The sequence below is a fragment of the Impatiens glandulifera genome, chromosome 7 (genome assembly GCF_907164915.1).
Source record: "Impatiens glandulifera chromosome 7, dImpGla2.1, whole genome shotgun sequence".
Lineage (NCBI taxonomy): Eukaryota > Viridiplantae > Streptophyta > Magnoliopsida > Ericales > Balsaminaceae > Impatiens > Impatiens glandulifera.
This window is the reverse complement of record NC_061868.1, coordinates 36,056,970-36,077,658: the sequence shown is the minus strand read 5'-3', so window position 1 is coordinate 36,077,658 and position 20,689 is coordinate 36,056,970. Positions and strand designations below refer to the sequence as shown.

Genomic DNA, 20,689 nt, shown 5'->3' with positions numbered 1-20,689 from the left:
AACCTATAAACATAATCACACACTTTCAAACCACCGAGCTAAAATATATTTCAACTACATATTTGTATTTGAACATATCGACAACATATTTATACAGGAAAGCGTCTAAAATCAGAGTAAAGAGAATACCAATGATACAAACAGTCCAATGTGAAACTAGTAAGAATAATCCGAAAGTATGTCTATACCAACCAATGTGAAACAAGTAAATTTTTACAACAGCTATGATAAAATAATAAAGTATATATTGTAATATATTAGTAATAATGGAAAGATGCTAAAACTAGAATAAAGATTAAGAAGCTAGGAGTTACACAAAAGTTTAAATAGTAAAACAAAATGAACTAATAACAAAAGGCCCATTAGCATCATATTCTAAACAAACCAATAAAAAATGTTGTATTCTTCTTCATTGACACAAATTCACTTTTTCTATAAAAAAAAAGTTGCATTCATAACAACAAATTAAGGTCCATGGATGATTTTGATGCAACAAATAAAGATGAACTTTTCAGTTTACTGATCATTTTTTTTAATTAAGGAGAACTAGTATTACATCTCACAATTATGGCCTCTCGCTTTCAATTGAAATCGAACACAACACGTGACATTTTGGTCTCTTAAGCTGACTTTTATTACTAGTCGGTCTACCTTGATGGATTATTAATTAGTTTTATGTAACTAAAAAAATTATATATAGAGATGAGTCGGTACGGTATACCTTAATTTTTTTTTCTCTATACCTTATATTTTATTGAAAAATTTAGGTATACAAAAATTCATACATTAACCTTACCTTGATTTTGGTATACCTTGATTTCCATATACATTAATTTCGGTACGACATCGATATTATACATTTGATACCTAAAAAACATATTAACTTACACAAAAAAACTCAATTTAATATAGTTACCACGTAAACGTTACACAAAACTAAAAAATAAAGATATTTATCATAAAATAAAATAAACTTTTTAAAATTCAATATCTGTAAACACTAACAAATTTAAAATTTTAAAGTTAGTTAAAAAAACTGGAGTTAACAAGAATAAACATAAGTATATAGTCTTCAAATTAAACTAAAGTGAGAGAGAGAGAGTGAAATTCAGAATTGTCTTCAATCGTATTTATATCAGTAAATTTGTTTTATAAATTGATAATATAATTCATGTTAGATAATAATAATAATAATAATAATAATAATAATAATAATAATAATAATAATAATAATAATAATAATAAATATTAGTTAATTTAGACTTAATTAATAAAAAAAATCAATTTTTCAATTTTCTTAAACAATTCAAGTTCATTCTCTTACAGATATTTTCATAAGTTGAATTATTTTTTCTTTAGTTAATTATTAGTGCACACCAATGTTTCCACCATTATAGGACTCAAACAACTCCTAAAAGAATCCACTATCATTTTAGTCAAGTTATAACAAACTCACTAATATCCGTTAAGGATGAGATTGCAAAAATATTCTTGACAATAGTTGAAAGAATTTGATATCAAGTTTCACTTTCATTCCACCACTCGAAAGATTAAAAGTTTGGTTGGATCTTTTTCAATCTCATCAGTAAGTATAAATTGCATTAGGGGTGTAAACGAGTCGAGTCGATCTCGAACTAGCCCTGATTCGAGTTTGGCTCGACTAATTTATTATTGGCTTGGCTCGAGCTCGATCGAGCTTTCAATATTGAGCTCGATCGAGCTTTCAATATTAAGCTCGAACTCGGCTCGATCATATAACCATATGCTCGAGTTCGGCTCGAATTTAAATATATTTATATATTAATTTATTATATTAAAAAAACATAATGGAAGTCGAGAGTCCATTCATTGGACCGTACAACCCTCCGCGTATATTTTTTTTTACGCCCCATAACTCTTTCTCAGTCTGGACTTGGTTCATTTAAGAGGGGACGTATTAGTTCGCGCAAGAATACACGTAGAATAACTAAGGGAGTTATTAATTTTCAAGCAAGTTTGAGAATAATATTTTCAAGTCGTGTATTGTATTTGAGATAAACTTGAAAATATATTAGACTTTATTATGTTTATTTTAAAAAATAAAACACTTTATAGTAAAATAAAAATAATTTTATATCTTATAAAATATAATATATAGAGTTTGCCCAACTGGTGATTTCCGTCTTCCTGAATTGGTGAATGCATCTATCGTCATTGATGCATAAATAAAGAGACCAAAGCTATGCCGATCACCGGATGGTGGTCTTAAGGCGCATCTCGAAATTTTCCCCCTAGGCAAAACTCTGCCGATCACCAAATGGTATCACTCATTTGATCTTTGCTGATGATGCCTTTTTGTTCGCAGAAGCTTCTTTACTTTTTTCATGGTGTTGTTGAAAGCGAATTTATTAGTAGCCCCGCCAAATCTTGTTCAGTTCCATACAAGCTCGCTTTTGTCTGAATCTTTGTGGAAGAAGAAGCAAAAAAGGGAGATAGCTTTAGAAGGAGACCAACGAGTTACTCGAAAACCTAAACTAACTTAGGGGTTGGTCTCAGTGGTCAATGAAAATTTACTAGTGTGCTGCCTGCAGAAAGAGGCCCTTTTTATTAGGCTGCTAGCTTTACCGACGACTTTACAAGAAATGCACAAACAAAATACCGATAACCATTTATGGGCTCTTAGCTAAAGGTAGCTTGTCTCACCGGTAGGAAGAGTTGAGAACAAAGTGGCGAACTAAAAAGCAAATTCTTACTCTTCCCGAAGGGTATTCCACAAGGCTGCCCGAAGACGACGCTTATCCTTGGAGGACTCCACTCAGAGTCAGGGATATTCATATTAATATAAATCTATTTATTTTCTTATAATTTATAAATATTATATAATACATATTTTTTAATTTATAAATATTATTTTGATATATTGATAAATACTTTATAGTGAAATAAAATAGTTATATATTTTATAAAACATAATATATTGTTATATTATGACTGTATATATTAAATAATATTATAATATAATTATATTTTAATTTAATTTTTAAAAATTATATTTTAATTTAATTTTCAAAAATTATATTTATGTAATTAAATTAATATTAAATTTATTTATTTCCTTATAAATATTATATAATATATATTTTTTAATTTATAAGTATATTTTGGAAAGGCCCTTGTGGGTATGTTTCAAATTTTGATTAAAAAGTAAAAAATAAAAAAAATAAAAAAATATATGATTAAGCTCGAAAAAATTCGACGAATCATCAAGCGATCTTACTTAAGCTCGAATTCGGATCGAATCTTAAACGAGCTCGGCTCGAATTCGAATTCTGATCGAACTCGAATCGAAGTTTGACCGAGTTACTCACGAGCTGCTCAACTCATTTACACCATAATTAAATTAATATCAAATTTTTTTATTTCTTTATATGTATTATATATATATATATATATATATATTTTAATATATAAATACTATTTTGGTATATCTCAATATACCAAAATTTAAAAAAAAAATAATATTGTAACCTTAACTTTTTTCGGTATACCTTATAAATCGATATTTTTGATACATTGCGGTACGATATTTTTGATATACCTATAATATCGATAATTTTTATTATCCATGACTATATATATTTAATTGATTTCAATTAAATATAAGTGTTATAGACAAAATTGCTCAATATTCCTTCCTACCCCTGAAATTTACATATGAAAAGTGTAATAGACAAAATTGCTCAATATTCCTTCCTACCCCTGAATATATTTCCTTCCAATTCTTGACAAAAGATTGTCTAAAAACTCATTAATATATTTGCAAACATCACCACCACTCACCACACACCTACTAATCTCAATTTACTCTTTCTCTTTCTCTCTCTCCTCACTCCCACATTCCATTTTCATGGCTTCCACAAAACTCAATGCTTTAATTTCCACCCTTATCTTTCTCTCTCTAATTCTTGATTTTCCGGCGACCACAAAATCCCAGGATTGCGCCTACCCATGTCTCCCGCCGCCAACAGGCATTACCACCGGTGACACCCCATTGACACCACCAACCCAGACCGGATACATTTACCCTCCACCGGTTTTTAACAATTACCCTCCTCCGACCGGGTATTTACCCGGCTATACTCCACCTTACTTCGGTTCAACCCCTCCACCACCAGAATCCATCGTACCGTGGTGGCCATACTATTATTCATCATCATCTTCAAGAACCATTTCTCGAGAATGGACGGCTGTGATCGTTGTGACCCAACTTCTCGGTTATATTTATATTTTCTGTATTGTTAGAAATTAATAATTTGTTATATAATAGAAGTTTCCTAGTTAAAGGGTCTATCTTTATCATCTATGATTTATTGCTGGGGTATAATTGTGTAACAATTATATATTCCTATTATTATTATTATTTATAACTTAATGAATACTCAATTAATGCTATTGTTAATCGCCCGTTTGATTCAACATCTTCTTCTTGTATTAGTCAATTTTTTTCCAATTGAAATACTTGGATACAACTATCTAATTTAAGTATTCATTATCAAAATGGAGTGTTAGATATGGATCAGAGTTGAACCAATTTTAATATAGTTCAGTAGTGGTAGAGCGCAATAACTAAAAAAATATGAAACTTTTCAAAAAAAATAATAATAATAATTTGATATGAACACTGTATTTAGATGGGTTATGAATAAAACCATTATGGGACCAATATATATATATATAGCTAACTAGTTAGCTAGGTTTTCATTTGTTTTTTTATTTAAATGTACAAATGCATTATTTAAGTATGGTGGGAAGAGGGGATAAGCATTGAAAGATTGGAAACAAATTGGTTTAATAAAGATAAGATTTTGTCGTAATTTGATCATGCTTTGATTGCAATCTCTCAACCACCAATTGGTTACATCACTGGTAATATATATAATTGAAGATGATGATACTTTTTTGAATTAGTCATCTTAGTAGTTTCAAATAAACATTAATTTTCTTCAAAAACTGAATTCTGCTTGAAAATGATTTAAAAAATAAAGTTAAAGCATTGAACAGCACATCTATTAATTAGTACAAGTACAGCATCCAATTTGCATAATTATGGTTTGCTTTGCATATTTTAATTACCTTACTTTTCTTCAAGCTTTTTTTCCCTTTCCCATTTCTACAGCTTTATGAGTTCTCACAATTTTCCTTACATGTTCTTCTTCCTTTTTGACTGCTACAAAACTTCTGTTTGTTGAAATGGGACTGGTTTGAGAAGGCATTTTCTTCCCAGGGAAGTTGGATGATTCGGAAGATCGAGTCGAATGACTTGACTTGATCGGCTCCTTTTTTGAAATTGGGATTTGGGTAGTTCTTTCTTTTGAATTAGATATGGGGCGTGAGGTAAGGGGATTGTTTTGAACCCTACTTGATCTGTTGTTGCTAACCATATCCTATAGACCAAAATAATATGTATAAGAACAAATACACTAATAAAAAAAAGTCAATTTATCAAATGTCAATTTTAATTCTAGTCATTTTCAATCCGAAAATGAAATTGATTTTAATCATGACTCTGTTAATGCCCTAACCATACCATGATTGAAAGTAACTAATCCTAATAAGTTTAACTTTTTCTTGATAAGAACAGATAAGTAAGCAAGAAGGTTAAAGCTAGTACCTTATTCATGAATGAACCATTTTTTTCCAGACCCATGATAAAAAGAAGGCATGGGTGTTGCTTTGAACTGTTTTATATCAGCTTCTTTCTTCTTCTGCATATAGGGTAAATCATTGTAGTGCAAGATCAAGTAGTTAGACCAAGGACTTCCAATTAAGGGTAATTCTTGGGTAATTTTTTTTAAAAAAAAAAGAAAAAAAAAGTTCTTTTAAGAAAAAATAAAACTGTATGATGTAAAAACTGATTTATTTGCCTAATTTGATATGGGGTAATTTGAATAACCAATTAATTATTGCCTAATTAGGGTAAAAAGGCATTAGAGATATAAATATTATAAAGGGTATTTGATATTTTAACTGATGAATAATGGTGGGTTATTTGAAAATAAGTCTATATAACCCACATCAAAGGCCTTATACTATTCTATTTGGATAAACCACATCAAACAAAACCCTGGAACTTGTTGCTTATGTGCTGACATACATGTTTTCTAGTCTAAAATCATTTAGAATAAGGAACGAAGTTTGTTTCTTGTTTTTCTAGAATCATAACCCAAAAATGAAAAGGTGTTGAGCACAAGTTACTATACCGATTTTTCTTGTATCTGGTTCGTCGCGACCTTCTCGTGCTCCAGTTTTGGGTATAACTGAAACAGGGAAGGAAGAATAGAAATTGTTAGGAATTGTTATCTTAACATCATTTATTATTTTTAAACAGATGGTAATCCTGCTAAAAATAATTGCCTTTTTCCTCCTCTCTGCACGTTCATGAGTTCCAAGAGTTGCATCACTCTGTTTTACAACTGGTTTTTTAGGATCAAAGACTTGCTTTGTTCTGCTGCATTATCAAAATTGATTGGTTATTTTAGGGGGACAAAGCAGTGTATTTAGACGTACAAAGTAATAAACCTCTATACCTGTCAGCATTATGAGGAGTCTTATTCATAACTTTCGACGTTGATGCAGCAACAGTTTTTGTTTTTAATCTTTTGTCAGCACTAATGCATCAGGAAAACATATAGAATATCAATTAGCACTTTAAGAGAAATAAACTTATAGAATATATAAGGAATTATTACCTTTTTATTAATACATACTTAAAATTTAAATTAAAAAAATTAATCATCATTACCTTTTATCATGATTAGTCACTTTTGTCTCTGAACTTTTGTGATTCTGAAAAGAAAGAAACAAGTAGTATGGTGACAAGAGTTAAAGCAAAATTATTAAGAAGTATAAATTTTTTGAGAACTTAAAAACAATAATAACTGTGATGTTAATGGAAACACCTTTGCATCTAGATCTACATTTTATTTTTTGAATTTTAGGAAGTTACATTTTTTTACCAAATGTACGAGTCTATTTGCATCTAGATAAAAACTCGTAAATTGGTAAACATTGTGTGTGGCTGGTTGGGACACACCCATAAATCACGTCACTTTTAAACATCTCTCGTCGACGATAAAATCACTGATTAACCAATTATCGTGAAATTTAAATAGCTTGTATATCTATTTCAAGATGACTTTTTTGAGACCCAGCCCATTCAGATACTGCTTCCACATGGAAGATGAATTCTATTGCCTCTACAATTTGTTAGGTGTATCCAGATCTAGATCTGAATCTGAGACTATATTTTCCAAATGAGATCTGATCTGGATCCAAACTGGATGAGAAATTTGGTTAAACATTGTCTTCAAATGAAACCAATGTTGGCATTGTCTAAATTGATTGCTAGAATAAAATGATGTATAAATATACTTACCACTTTGCTTTTGTTTAGAAACTGCTTTTCTGGTAGAGCATTTTGTATACCCTTTTGCCCATTTCCATTAGGCTTCTTTGCAGTCTCTTTAGTTGGTTCAACAGCAAGCCTCCTCTGAACACAAACAAGATTAACCAGAGACTTTGGTTTGGATTTCATTGACTTGGGTTCCATTTTGGCTTTCACCTACATTAGGTTTTTATGACATCTGTGATTAAATAAAACTGAAGCAGTAAACATAATAGTACAACACAGAAACAAGCTTCCAGATAAACACACCTTGCTAGCCAGCTTTTGGTGATCCAAGCTACCAGTGTCATTTTCCTCTGTTGTGCACCGATTTGGCTCCATCTGCATGGCTTTGGATGTTGCATCATGAATCATTGTTTTCTCAGATATGCACTTTTCTTCTGAATCAGGCTCCTCGCACTCCTCAATGACATTCTCGGTTATTGCTAAAGGCACATCAATGGGTTCGTGTACAGGTTCAATGATTTCATCAATACGTAATCTTGTATGTTCTTTGACGAATTCAGTGGTTGGAGTTACTATAGACTCTCTAAACCATTCCATCACAATACAATCATCATCCAAATCTGAACCCTCAGAACTCTTGTCAAAGATTGATGAATGACTTCCATCAAAAATTGATGAATGGCTCCCCTTGTTAATTATGTTTGCATCATCTGCAAGATGATTATGCTTATCAATCGGCTTCATTTCATGAATTGGATATCGACCCTCCTTGTTGAGCTCTTGTTCTTCACCACAACTGATATTCTCAAAGGTGTCATATTCACTACATTGATATTCTAGAGAACTATTTTGACACTCAGATGAGGCTTGGCTAAGAAGGGCCTTCTTTCTGAAACGAGCTTCAAAATATGCCTTTTTCTCTGTAACTGAACCTGGTATTGAATACTTCTCCACCTCTTCAAGGTACCTGTTATGTGAGAAGGAAGATCTCCTTTCCCAACATAATTGCTCACCTTCAAACCTTCCAAATGAGATTGAACCTGAGTGTATAGAATCTGCCTGCAAATATTTGGTTTCTTAGAGCATTCAAGCAAAAGAATAAACTAGTTTGAATCATTCTGCAACTATACAAAATTCAATTATGACCATTCCTACAGATAATTCCACCAACAAATGAAATAATGAGAAGTTAACATCTTAAACCAAATCCTTGTGCAGCTATAGTGGGACAATTACATCACTAGGTCAAGTTTTTGCAAGCTAAAGATGAGATAATCCTATAAGTAGACTTAAATACAATATGATTAAGACATGAATACACACAAATTAATCATGTCCTAATCATGATTAAAGGATAAAAGTAGTCTAAAAAGGAAAGTTTAAATAAGTTAATTATCAATAGTATATAAATGATCAAATCACAACAATAAGTCAATAACGTTAAATATCCTGCAAATTAGCCGAAATTCAGATGATCCTGAAGCATGTATGACATAATTAAGATATATAATTACCTGAAAGCTAAGGCTGAAAGGTTCTTCGATCTGACCGGCCATGACAAGTCAAACTTGAGCATCAACTGTACATTTCAGATCAGCCTTTTCATGTTATAAGCCGCATATCAAATGTACTTATATACATTTTTCTGCAAAGAATCAGAAAATTCAGATATCACAGAAGAACAGAACATTGAGCAATTACAATAATAATGTTTAACTGAAGATGAATACATAGAGAGAAGCTCACAGAGATCATGAAGAGAGATTGAGTGATAGGAAGGAGAAACGTAGTAATGGAAGAATCTAAAGTAAGCGTGAAGCAGCGGAGACTTGAAATCACAGAAGAATTCTTTGCTTTGAGAATTTGACAATAATATCTTCTCACGAGAGAGAAGGTGGAGAGAGAAAGAGAGGTGGTGTATGAGTAACTGCTCCGCTTGATGAGCAGAAGAAGAAGAGTGATGTTATCAGATTGAAAAGAAAAGAAAAGAAAGAAAGATCCATCATCAATGATGGTGGGGCCTTCTGTCCTTCATTTTGTCCTGTTTCGATTACAATGACACGTTATCTTCTCTTCCTCCTTTTACATCTCTATTTATTAATTACATGCCGTCGGATTGTAGGTGTGTATAGATTCAATTGATGGTTGGGAACTTCATTGCATTTTTTTCTTTTTCTTTGTAAATTTCTTTTTGGGTAAAGGATTTTTTTAAGAATTTATAAAATAAATAAATAATTGAAAGGTGATAATTTTGAAAAAGTGAGGTATTTTATATTTAAAAGTTATATATAATAATAAAATATATTTTTTATGAAATAAAAAAATTATTTAAAACATGATATGTATCCCTAAAAAATAAACCTTATCCTATAAAAAAAAATGTTGGTCATGACTTTTTAAAATTATTAATAATAATTTTTAATTTTGATTAAATTTTAAATAATATTTAAATTTAAGACAAACTGTATTTAAATTAGTTGAAAATAATTAATTTAAAACATTATTTATTTGATAAGAATTATCGATTAATTTTTTTTAAATAAATAAAATGATATGTTTACGAACGTATTTTTGACCAGAGTCTCTTTTAGGTTCGATGTTTGGTGATACTCGGAAAAAGACTTTCGCGATATATCCTCCGTACCCATTAAAAACGATATTTATTTTATAAAGTTTGGTTTTTAAAATTTGATTTTATTACGTTTTATTTAATTAATTATTCTTCGGAACTAGGAAATGCACATGTTTTTTCGTATTTAAAATTGTAAAGATAATATTTAAATGATAGTACTTTAGGTTGATGTCAACGATTAATGAGGAATGTACCTGGAAAATATTAATTTTTAGGATATTAGGATCTAAAAATAAATCCAAAACAAGCCATTATCAAAACTAGCATGTATCATGTGCATTTGCACGAGTAATAATATAAAAAATCATGAAAAAAATATTGCGGTAAAAATGTGATAGCATTTTTAATTTTATTTTTAACCGTTTTATGTTTATGGGCAGGTCAACCCACAATCCAACTCAAGTATCCATTTACTCTCACATTGTAGAACGATCTCTAAATCAATTGATACAGTTTGATTCATCAACTCAATTAGTTTGGCATCTAAAGTCTACTTCTTCCTCATACTACGAGTGAAAGGAAAAATGTACAGACTACCATTAAAGTAGCTCATGCGAGACTTACTATATCCATATGAATTATGTCCCCTTTCTCTATAAATATGACGGAATTATTTCATTATTGCTCATTAATAATAGTGAAATCTATAGCGCAGAGTAAAAAGATAATTATGATCGATTAAAAACTATTGATGAACCACCGTGTTTATCAAATTTGGTGTTGAATTTAAAATATAAAGTGTTATTAGCTTAGTTGATTAAAAGGTTGTACTTATTTTGTTAGGTTGCAAGTTTGAACCATACCTATAACATTTTTTATTTTATTTTTAACCGTTTTAAGTTTATGGGCGGGTCACCCCACAATCCGACCCAAGTATCCATTTACTCTCACATATATATCCAAATTAACCACAGCTCTCGACCCGACGATCCAGACACTTTGAAAATTAAGCATCATTATATATATATAGATATGTTTTTTCTGAAAATATTCTAAAAATATTTTGAATTCATTTTAATGGTTTAGGGTTCCAAAATTTTAAAAATAATTTTAAAATTCAAAAACTTTAGCCAAACAGGCGCTAGTAGGACCGTCTTGGATGCGATATCCCTCGGTTCTAGGTTAGGATGTTGGTTTCTTCGGTCGGGGTGTAGGAGTCCTCCGTCGGGTGCAGGAGTCCTTGGTCGGGGTGAGGGAGTCCTTGGTCGGGGTGAGGGAGTCCTTGGTCGGGTGCGGGAATCCTTAGTCGTGTACGGAAGTCTTTCGATCCTGGCTCTAGGTTAGACCTAGGCTAAAATTTCTTCGGTCGGGTGTAGGGGAAGGTTTAATTTTTCCTTGGTGGACTAACCTTGGGCTAAGTTTCTTCAGTCTTGGGTGCAAGGAGCTCTCAGTATTTGGTTAGCCTTGGGCTAACTTTACTCGGTCGTCAAGAACATCTAACTACAGGTTTGATGTTTTGATTGGGGCTTTGATTCATTGATTCAAGAGAATGAGAAACTTCATATGGTAATAATAATCATTTATAACATAATTTTGATGAGTCATTCGGTCAGAATGATGTCCCATTTAACTCAAACAGTTTTGAAGTAAAAAACAAATTTTTGATTTTTAAGATTTAATGAAGTGTAAGGAGTTTGTCAATAGGTTCCATATGCTTCATATGGTTAAATGAAATCAAATCATGAACACTAGTTGTTCGTTTTAACCAATTCAAAACTGAAATTTTTATTATTATAAAAAATTTAGTTTTTGATCAAACATGATCGGGATGGCTTGGAATTGGTTTAAATGTGTTCCCAACATCCTTAGAAACATGTTGGGAAGCTTTTTAGGTTGATGTTCCTAAGTAATAACCCAAGACCAAAAACTCGATTTTGAAATTTTTTAAAATCAAATTTGGGTATTTCCGATTTAGATTGATTGATTCAGTTTTATTTCAACACAAAGCTTATAAATGATCCTAGTATCGTTTTTCAATTAAGAGATTAGATAATCAAGCAGTATATGAAACTGGTCAAACTAAAATTTAAAATTTTCAATTTAAATTGGTAATTCAAATTGCAATGTGATTGGAAGCTTACTTAGAGTTGGAGAACACTCCTTAACTCTTTTAGAAACTTCCTGAATGCCTATATCAGAACTTTATAGCAATATACAAAATTTTCAAATTTTAGAAAAGTTTGAAAATCTTCAATGGCAGCTTTATATTCAGGCTTGATTCAGAGGTGGAGAGTGGATCTATTGCCTTCAATTTGCCCAGAAGAAGCTATTTATAGTCTCCTAATGTCAATTCATCAATCACGTGGATCAGATTTAGGCAAAAGACCATTAATGGTCTTTTGTTTGATCTTTGGCCAGTTGCCCGTATCGGCAATGATGCTGCCTCAAAAGGTAGGGGAAATGATCACCGGAGTAGGGTGATCATTTCACCTTTTGAACAAAGTAAAAATGTGAAGAAACGACAAAGTTCCATCTTTGAAAAATCAAATATGGGAACTTGTTCTTATATTTTTCGTCATCGCGAGGAAGAAGACAAACCAGGCGAAACGATGTCGTTTCAGACCAAAAATCGAACGCATGACGCTCCGTCTGCGTTCCGTTGGCGTTTGGGCGTTCTGTTGCGTCTAGGCTAACGACGCCGAGGCGCACATTAGTTGATCAAGTGATGCGCGGGTGCGCCCATCTTCCGTTAAAGCGGGCTAAGCGGTTGGTTGTTGAAGTTGGATGATAATCAAGCGCTCATTCGATGGTTGCGGGGTCTGCTGCACTGATTCCTCTTGGTTTCGGTTGCATTAGATTTCGACCATTTACTAGTCTTGGAGCTTGTTTGAAATTGATATTTTTCAATCATTTTTTCCTCCATTTTCATAACCTACGAAATATTTTTAATATATATGACCTTTATTTTGTCCATTTATTTTATTTTATTTTTGTATATTTTGGGGGTTTAATAAATAATTTTTGAGATAAAATGGATACAAATTTTATCCTAAATTATTTATTTTCATTTCTATTAATTTTTTTTTAAAATTAATTTGAGATATAATGAATAGAACATTTTTATCCCAAATTATTTAATTTATTTTTTCTCGGCCATTATTGTAAATAATTGGGATTTAATTATCACAATATTTAATCCAATTAATTAATCATGTTTTGATCTTAATTTAATTATTTTGATTTTATTTATTCAAATTAATTTACAAATTGGGTAAATGAAATTGTATCCTATTGATTTTTAGCGTCTCCACTTGCAATTCGGGAACAATTTGGGTCGGTCTTAGCGTCCATTGTGTTTTTCCGGCGTTCGTCCAGTCTCGACGAAGAAGACGCTCAAAACAACATCGTTTCATTTTAATGAAATGTGCCATTGCGTTGCATTGGTCGCTCGGGCATTCCGTTTGCATCCTAGCTAACAGAAGTCTCTTGCTCTACTATGGCCTGGGGGCGCGTTGTCTCATTTACAACCGGCTACGTAGGTGTGTCTGGGTTGTTGGATGAGTTTCTAATGCTCATCTGATGGCCCAGTTTTCGGTTGTATCTTATTTTTCCGGTTTTGGGTTACACTGAATCATCAATTTTTATTTTTAATAAAAGGGTTATTTAAAATCGAATTTTTAACTCTTTATTTCATTTTTCTTCTCCAAATTAATACAAAAAAATATTTTTGACAACATAATAAAAACTATGTTCATTTATTTTATTTTTAGGTATTTTATGGTATTATTTAATTATTTTAAGACATAAATTACACATAACTTATGTTTAAAATTATAATTAAATTATTTTAATCCCTTTTGGGTTTAATTTGGGTAAAATAAATACAATATCTGTTAGGATTTGTATCTCCCAAATCCGACCAGCTTGAAATAATCTGTAAAAAACACAAAATGAAGAACACAAGAACACACAGATTTATAGTGGTTCACTCAAATTGAGCTACATCCACTTCAGACACCACCAGATTTCACTATGAAGAAGAAGAATGAATACAGAGTTTTTGCCTCACACTTTATCTCTCTAGAATTCTATCTATGTAATGTAAACCCTTAATAATTACATATTTATAGGGTAAACATTAAGGTAATAAACTTAAATAACTTTGGTCAGGCCCAAGCCCAAAACCAAAAAAGATAAACCCAATAAACTCTAATTAACAATGTAGAGTTTATTATAAGTGTAGGCTCCATAACTCAACAATCTCCCACTTGGAGACTAACTTCATCATCTCTCGATCGGTAGTGGCTTTCCATTCGGTGTCTTAACGAAGAAGACCAACTGAAGTTGCACACAACTTCAGTTTCTCATTTGTCACAACTTTCGTCAACATATCAGCTGGATTCTCACTCCTGGGAATCTTCTCAAGAGCTAATACTCCATCTTCTAAAGCTGACCGGATGAAATGATAACGAACCTGTATATGCTTCGTCCTGCCATGATAAACAGGATTCTTTTCCAAATGAACGGCACTCTGACTGTCGCATCGCAACACACTTCCCTCGTAGTCTTGACCCAATTCTCGCAAAAAAGGTTGTAACCACATCATCTCCTTAGCAGCTTCTGTCACAGCAACATACTCTGCCTCACAACTAGAAAGAGCAAAAATCTTTTGCAATTTTGAAACCCAACTGATTGCAGTACCTCCCAGAGTATAAATGTACCCTATTGTGCTCTTCCTACTATCAACATCACCACCATTGTCAGCATCAACATATCCTTCCAAATCCATATTAGACTTTCGAAAACACAAAGCGAGACTTGTACTTCCTCTTAAGTATCGTAGTATCCACTTTACTGCTTCCCAATGTTGTCTACCCGGGTTGCTCGTGAACCTGCTAACAACTCCCACTACATGTGCTATGTCTGGTCTTGTGCAAACCATCGCATACATAATACAACCAATGGCAGAGGCATACGGAACAGTTGCCATGTAATTTTTCTCCTCCTCTGTTGAAGGCGACTGATCTTTAGATAGTCTGAAGTGACTAGTTAAGGGGGTAGTAACTGATTTTGCATCATACAAGTTGAACCTGCTAAGAACTTTCTTCACATATTCTTCTTGTGAAAGCTTGAGAACTTCTTCATCCCTGAAAATTCTCATCCCAAGGATTTGTTTTGCAGCACTCAAATCCTTCATTGCAAACTTTTCAGACAACTCTTTCTTAAGTTTGTTAATCTCATACAAGCTTGCTCCAACAATCAACATGTCATCAACGTAGAGGAGTAGAATAATGTACGATTTATCAAATCTCTTGATATAGCAGCAATGATCAGCTTCATACCTTAGAAAATCGTTACTTTTCATGAAGCTATCGAACTTCTTGTACCATTGCCTTGGAGCCTGTTTCAAACCATACAAACTCTTTTGAAGCTTACACACAGGCTCATCTTTTCCTTTGATTTCAAATCCTTATGGTTGTCGCATATAAATCTCTTCATCTAAATCACCATGAAGAAAAGCAGTTTTGACATCCATTTGTTGAAGATGAAGATCTTCTTTCACAACCAAACTCAAAATAGTTCTGATTGTCATCAATTTAACTACTGGAGAGAAGATTTCATTGTAGTCAATACCTTCTTTCTGTTGAAATCCTTTCACAACCAACCTTGCCTTGTACCTCATGGTTTTATCATATTCTTCTTTAATCCTGAAGATCCATTTGTTGTGAAGTACTTTCTCTCCCTTTGGTAGCTCAGTGAGCTCCCAAGTCTGATTCAACATCAAAGAATCCATCTCATCTTTCATAGCAGACTCCCACTTAATCGATTCATCAGATTGTATTGCTTCCTCAAAATATTCAGGTTCACCTCTATCTGTCAACAAGATATAGTTCAGAGATGGAGACCACCTCTCAACTGGTTTTCGATTTCTTGACGATCTTCTCAACTGTATAACCGGTGTTTGCTGATTTACCTCTGGAGCCACGTTCTCAACGATTTCATCTTCAACAACACATTGTTCTTTTTTGATAGTCGGTATATATTCAGCTGAAAAATCTCTTAAATCGACTATACTAGTCTCTTTCAACTTGGAATCACCATCTGATGTCTTCCCAACACAATCTTTGTAGAGAACCTGTTCATTGAAGATAATATTTCTGCTACGAATGATCTTCCGATTTTGATTATCCCAGAAACGATAACCAAACTCGATATCACCATAACCAATGAAAAAACATTTATTAGACTTTGGATCAAGCTTACTCCTATCACATTCATTAATATGAACATATGATAAACAACCAAACACTTTCAAATAAGAAAGGTTTACCTTTTTATTGCTTCAGGCTTCTTCAGGAATTCTGAATTCAAGAGGAACAGAGGGTCCCCTGTTTATCAAATAGGCAACAGTATTTATAGCTTCTGCCCAGAAGGTTTTAGGCAGCCCTGCATGCAATCTCATGCTTCTAGCACGCTCGTTCAATGTTCGATTCATTCGTTCAACTACTCCATTCTCTTAAGGCGTTCGGGGAACAGTCTTCACCATACTGATCCCATTCTCAGCACAATACTCTTTGAAATCTTAATTGATATATTCATCTCCGTTGTCGGATCTCAAGCACTTAACTTTCTGATTTGTTTCATTTTCAACCAAAGCCTTCCACTTCTTGAAAATATCAAATACTTCAGACTTGTGCTTCATAAAGTAAACCCATACTTTTCTTGTTGAATCATCTATAAAAGTCACATAGTAGTATGATCCGCCAATAGAAGAAACATGTGCAGGTCCCCACACATCAGTGTGTACCAACTCTAGTCTTTATTTCTTAAGCTCCTTCCCAGTTTTTAAGAAACTCACCCGTTTCTGTTTTCCAAGAATGCAATTTTCACATAACTGATGTTCAACAGACTTCAGTTCTGGAATTTGTCCATTCTTCAAAAGAATTTTCATCCTTTTTTCGCTCATATGGCCCAACCTGCAATGCCACAATTCACTGTTCTTTGAGTCATCAACTACAACAGCAACTGTTTCTCTGTAAGTTGAAGTCGTGTATAACGTTCCAGTTTTGTGACCTCGAGCAACAACAATTGCTCCTTTAGTCACCTTCCATGCACCATTTCCACAACTGAAATTGTGACCTTCTTCATCAAGTTGTGTAACAGAGATCAAATTGCGCATTAAACCTGGAATGTATCTCACCTTATTAATCTTCCAAACAGAACCATTTGCCATCTTCAATTTGATGTCCCCCATGCCAACAATATCCAGTGGCTCACCATCTGCGAGATAAACTTTCCCACAGTTTCCAGCCACATAATTCTCCATTAATTCTTTGTGGACAGTGGTGTGGAAAGACGCTTCCGAGTCCAAAACCCATGAATCTATCGGGCTATCAACAGATAGAAGTAACGCATCAAAGACAGATTCTGTAACAACGTTGGCTGCATCATTTTTATCATCACCATTTTTCTTCGGTGCTTTGCAGTTCCTCTTTAAATGACCCTGTTTACCGCAATTCCAACACTCAAATGTCCGCCCAGACTTGGACTGACTCCTCCTACTCCTTGACATAGATCTGCTCTTACATCGGTTGAAATTTCTATCATTACCTCTTCCTCTGTTTTCCACATTCAGAGCAGAACCTTTGAATATTTCACCAGAATCAATTTTACGAACCTCTTCAGCAAGAATACGATCTCTAACTTCAACAAATTTCAGTTTAACATTTCCAACTGAATTACTAATTGCTGCCCTCATAGGTTCCCAGCTATTTGGTAGAGATGCTAACAAAATCAGGGCACTAACTTCATCCCCAAAATCAATCTCAACTGATAGCAATTGATTCACAATTGTATTGAATTCATTCAAATGAATAGTGACAGAAGTACCATCAACCATTCTTAAGTAAAAAGGCATTTTCATTAAGTGTACCTTGTTGTTAGCAGATGGTTTCTCATACATATCAGAAAGAGCTTTCATCAGACCCATGGTGGTCTTCTCCTTTGCTACATTGTGAGCAATTGTCTTGGCTAACGTCAATCGGACAACTCCCAAAACCTGTCTATCAAGGAGTTTCCATTCAGCTTCATCCATCTTCTCTGGTTTCTCACTCAAAGGAACATGAAGCTTCTTTCCATAGAGATAATCTTCAATCTGCATTCTCTAGAAGGCATAATCTGTCCCATCAAATCTTCCAATTCTATGTCCTATATTGTTCTCACTTGCCATTGTTTCCAATGCTCAGATCTAGACCAGCTGCTCTAATACCAGTTGTTAGAATTTGTATCTCCCAAATCCGACCAGCTTGAAACAATCTGTAAAAAACACAAGAAAGAAGAACACAAGAACACACAGATTTATAGTGGTTCACTCAAATTGAGCTACATCCACTTCAGCCACCACCAGATTTCACTATGAAGAAGAAAGAATACAAAATTTTTGCCTCACACTTTATCTCTCTAGAATTTTATCTATGCAATGTAAACCCTTAATAATTACATATTTATAGGGTAAACATTCAGGTAATAAACCTAAATAACTTTGGTCAGGCCCAAACCCAAAACCAAAAAAAATAAACCCAATAAACTCTAATTAACAATGTAGAGTTTATTATAAGTGTAGGGTCCATAACTCAACAATATCTTAATCCCAAATTTATTTTGGTTTTTAATTCGTTTTATAATTAGGATTTAATTATCAATAATTAATCCTAATTTAATCTTAACCTCTCTTTTTGATTATTTAAAAAATAAAATTCAAAATATTATTTTAATATTATTATTATAAATTGAGGTATTGTATACATAAAATTTAAAATAATTATTTTTCAAAAAATAAAATTCAATGTAATTAAAATTTTGGACCAAAATAAAATAAATAATCATTTTGGAAAATAAATGTTATATCCATTTAATTCCAAAATAATTAAGATGAGGCCAAAAAAATATACAAAATGAAAAACAAAATATAGACTAAAATGAATTTATATCTATTAATTAATTTTGTTAATTAATTTTGTGTATTTTTGCATGAAAATAAAAATAACAAAAATAAAATAGGCAAAGGATGAAAGGGCCAAATTGTTTGGTCCAAATCAATAAAGGAAGGATTGACAGCATACTAATGCCTATCACACAAAATGTCAAAAGTGGACGTAACTTGGATTGATAGCCAATGGAGCGGCGAGGGTCCTGGAGGGTCCTGGCTTCGTCTTCTTCTTCACAATGAACGGATAAGACGATCGTTTTATTGAAAATGGTCAAAGATTGTTTTGGCCATTTCTCGACCAAATAAGAAAGTTCAAAAAGGAAAATGATGACAATAGTTGTGTGTTGAGAATTTTGAAACGAAGATTATTTTTATACTATAATCTAGCAATGTGAGATGGGTAAATGCACAGATTATCCAAGTCTAAAACAGAAGATCAAGCACAGAACAAAACAACACTAGATTTACATGGAGGGTAAAAACCACGGGGCCAACCAGCAAATTTCATTATAAACAAGAAACATATACAAATGTTCTTCTCAACTTTAAACCTTAAGTTGAGGTACACAAACAGAGAAAACCAATTTCATTCAGACTCAAGCTAGTCTAGATATAAGACAACATGAAATTGGAACCTGAAGGTGAAAATGTAAGAGATCTACTGCCTCATTCTCTTCTTCTTCCTCTATTTCTTCTCCTTTGTTTCTTCTCTTTTTTGCAGAATGTCTTCTCTCTCTATAGTGATAGAATGAACAACATTATTAGGTTTTGATTGTTTAATTGAATGCTTGATTGGGCTGGACCCAAAGGCCCAACAATCTCCCCCTCCAACCCATAGAGAGAGGCACAATCGATCTTCAAGTCATCACTTGGTTTCATGCCGACAAGCCGACAACAGAGCTCGATCTTGTCTTTTGGAACAATCTTCATAACATTTCTGATGGGTTCTTATTCGTGTGGATTTCTTCAGCTTCATCTGTTGGTTTTTCTATTACTCTCTTAACCAATGAAACCTCACATCAATATGCTTAGTTCTGGAATGATATGTAGCATTCTTGCTCAAATCTATGGCACTCTAGCTATCACATAAAACAATGCATCTTCTTGTTGCATACCAAGCTCTAGGAGAAATTTAATCATCCACAATGGCTCATTACCAGCTTCAGTTGCTGTAATGTATTCTGCTTCTGTTGTTGATAAAGCCAACATTTCTGCAACTTGGATTGCCATGACACAGCTCCCCCCTGCAAAAGTAAACACATAAACCCGAAGTGGATTTTCTGTGATCTAGATCTCCAGCCATATCAGCATCTGTGTAACCTTTAACACAGTTTCACCATTTCCAAAACTCAAACACAACTGGAAGTGCCTCTTAGATATCTAAGAATCCCACTTCACTGCTTCCATATGTTATTTTCCTGGATTAGAGAGGAACCTACTTACACACCGACTGCATGCGCTATATCTGACCTAGTACAAATCATTGCATACATCAAACTCCCTACAGCTGAGGAGTATGGACACTTGACATTTCATCATTTTCTTCTCTATTGATGGACACATCTCCTGCTCAATTTAAATGGCTAGGGAAGTGGACAACTTACTTTCTTTGCTCCTTGCATGTTGAATCTTTCAACACTCTTTCAATATAATTCTCTTGTGACAACCAAAGTCTCTTAGCCTTTCTGTCACGAGTAATCTGCATTCCCAATATCTGACGTGTTGGCCCATGTCTTTC

The 20,689-nt window shown here is 33.0% G+C and overlaps 1 protein-coding gene across 4 annotated transcripts; it reads right to left on the bottom strand.

Moving 5' to 3' along the window:
- Window positions 1-5,019: 5,019 nt before the first annotated feature.
- On the bottom strand, window positions 5,020-9,339 carry LOC124910567 (protein WVD2-like 7). 4 transcript variants are annotated; one of them, XM_047451235.1, is made up of 10 exons: window positions 9,137-9,339; window positions 8,905-9,035; window positions 7,694-8,449; window positions 7,415-7,600; window positions 6,782-6,825; window positions 6,567-6,647; window positions 6,394-6,484; window positions 6,240-6,296; window positions 5,651-5,744; window positions 5,020-5,423 (listed from the first exon to the last, which is right to left on the bottom strand). In XM_047451235.1, exons 2-9 carry the CDS (start codon window positions 8,944-8,946, stop codon window positions 5,652-5,654), a joined length of 1,350 nt encoding a protein of 449 aa, XP_047307191.1. In that variant the 5' UTR covers window positions 8,947-9,035; window positions 9,137-9,339; the 3' UTR covers window positions 5,020-5,423; window position 5,651. The 4 variants fall into 4 exon arrangements, with proteins under 4 accessions (XP_047307191.1, XP_047307192.1, XP_047307193.1 ...); XM_047451236.1 differs by having other exon boundaries at window positions 6,394-6,487; window positions 6,567-6,635; XM_047451237.1 differs by having other exon boundaries at window positions 6,567-6,635.
- Between the last annotated feature and the right edge of the window lie 11,350 nt (window positions 9,340-20,689).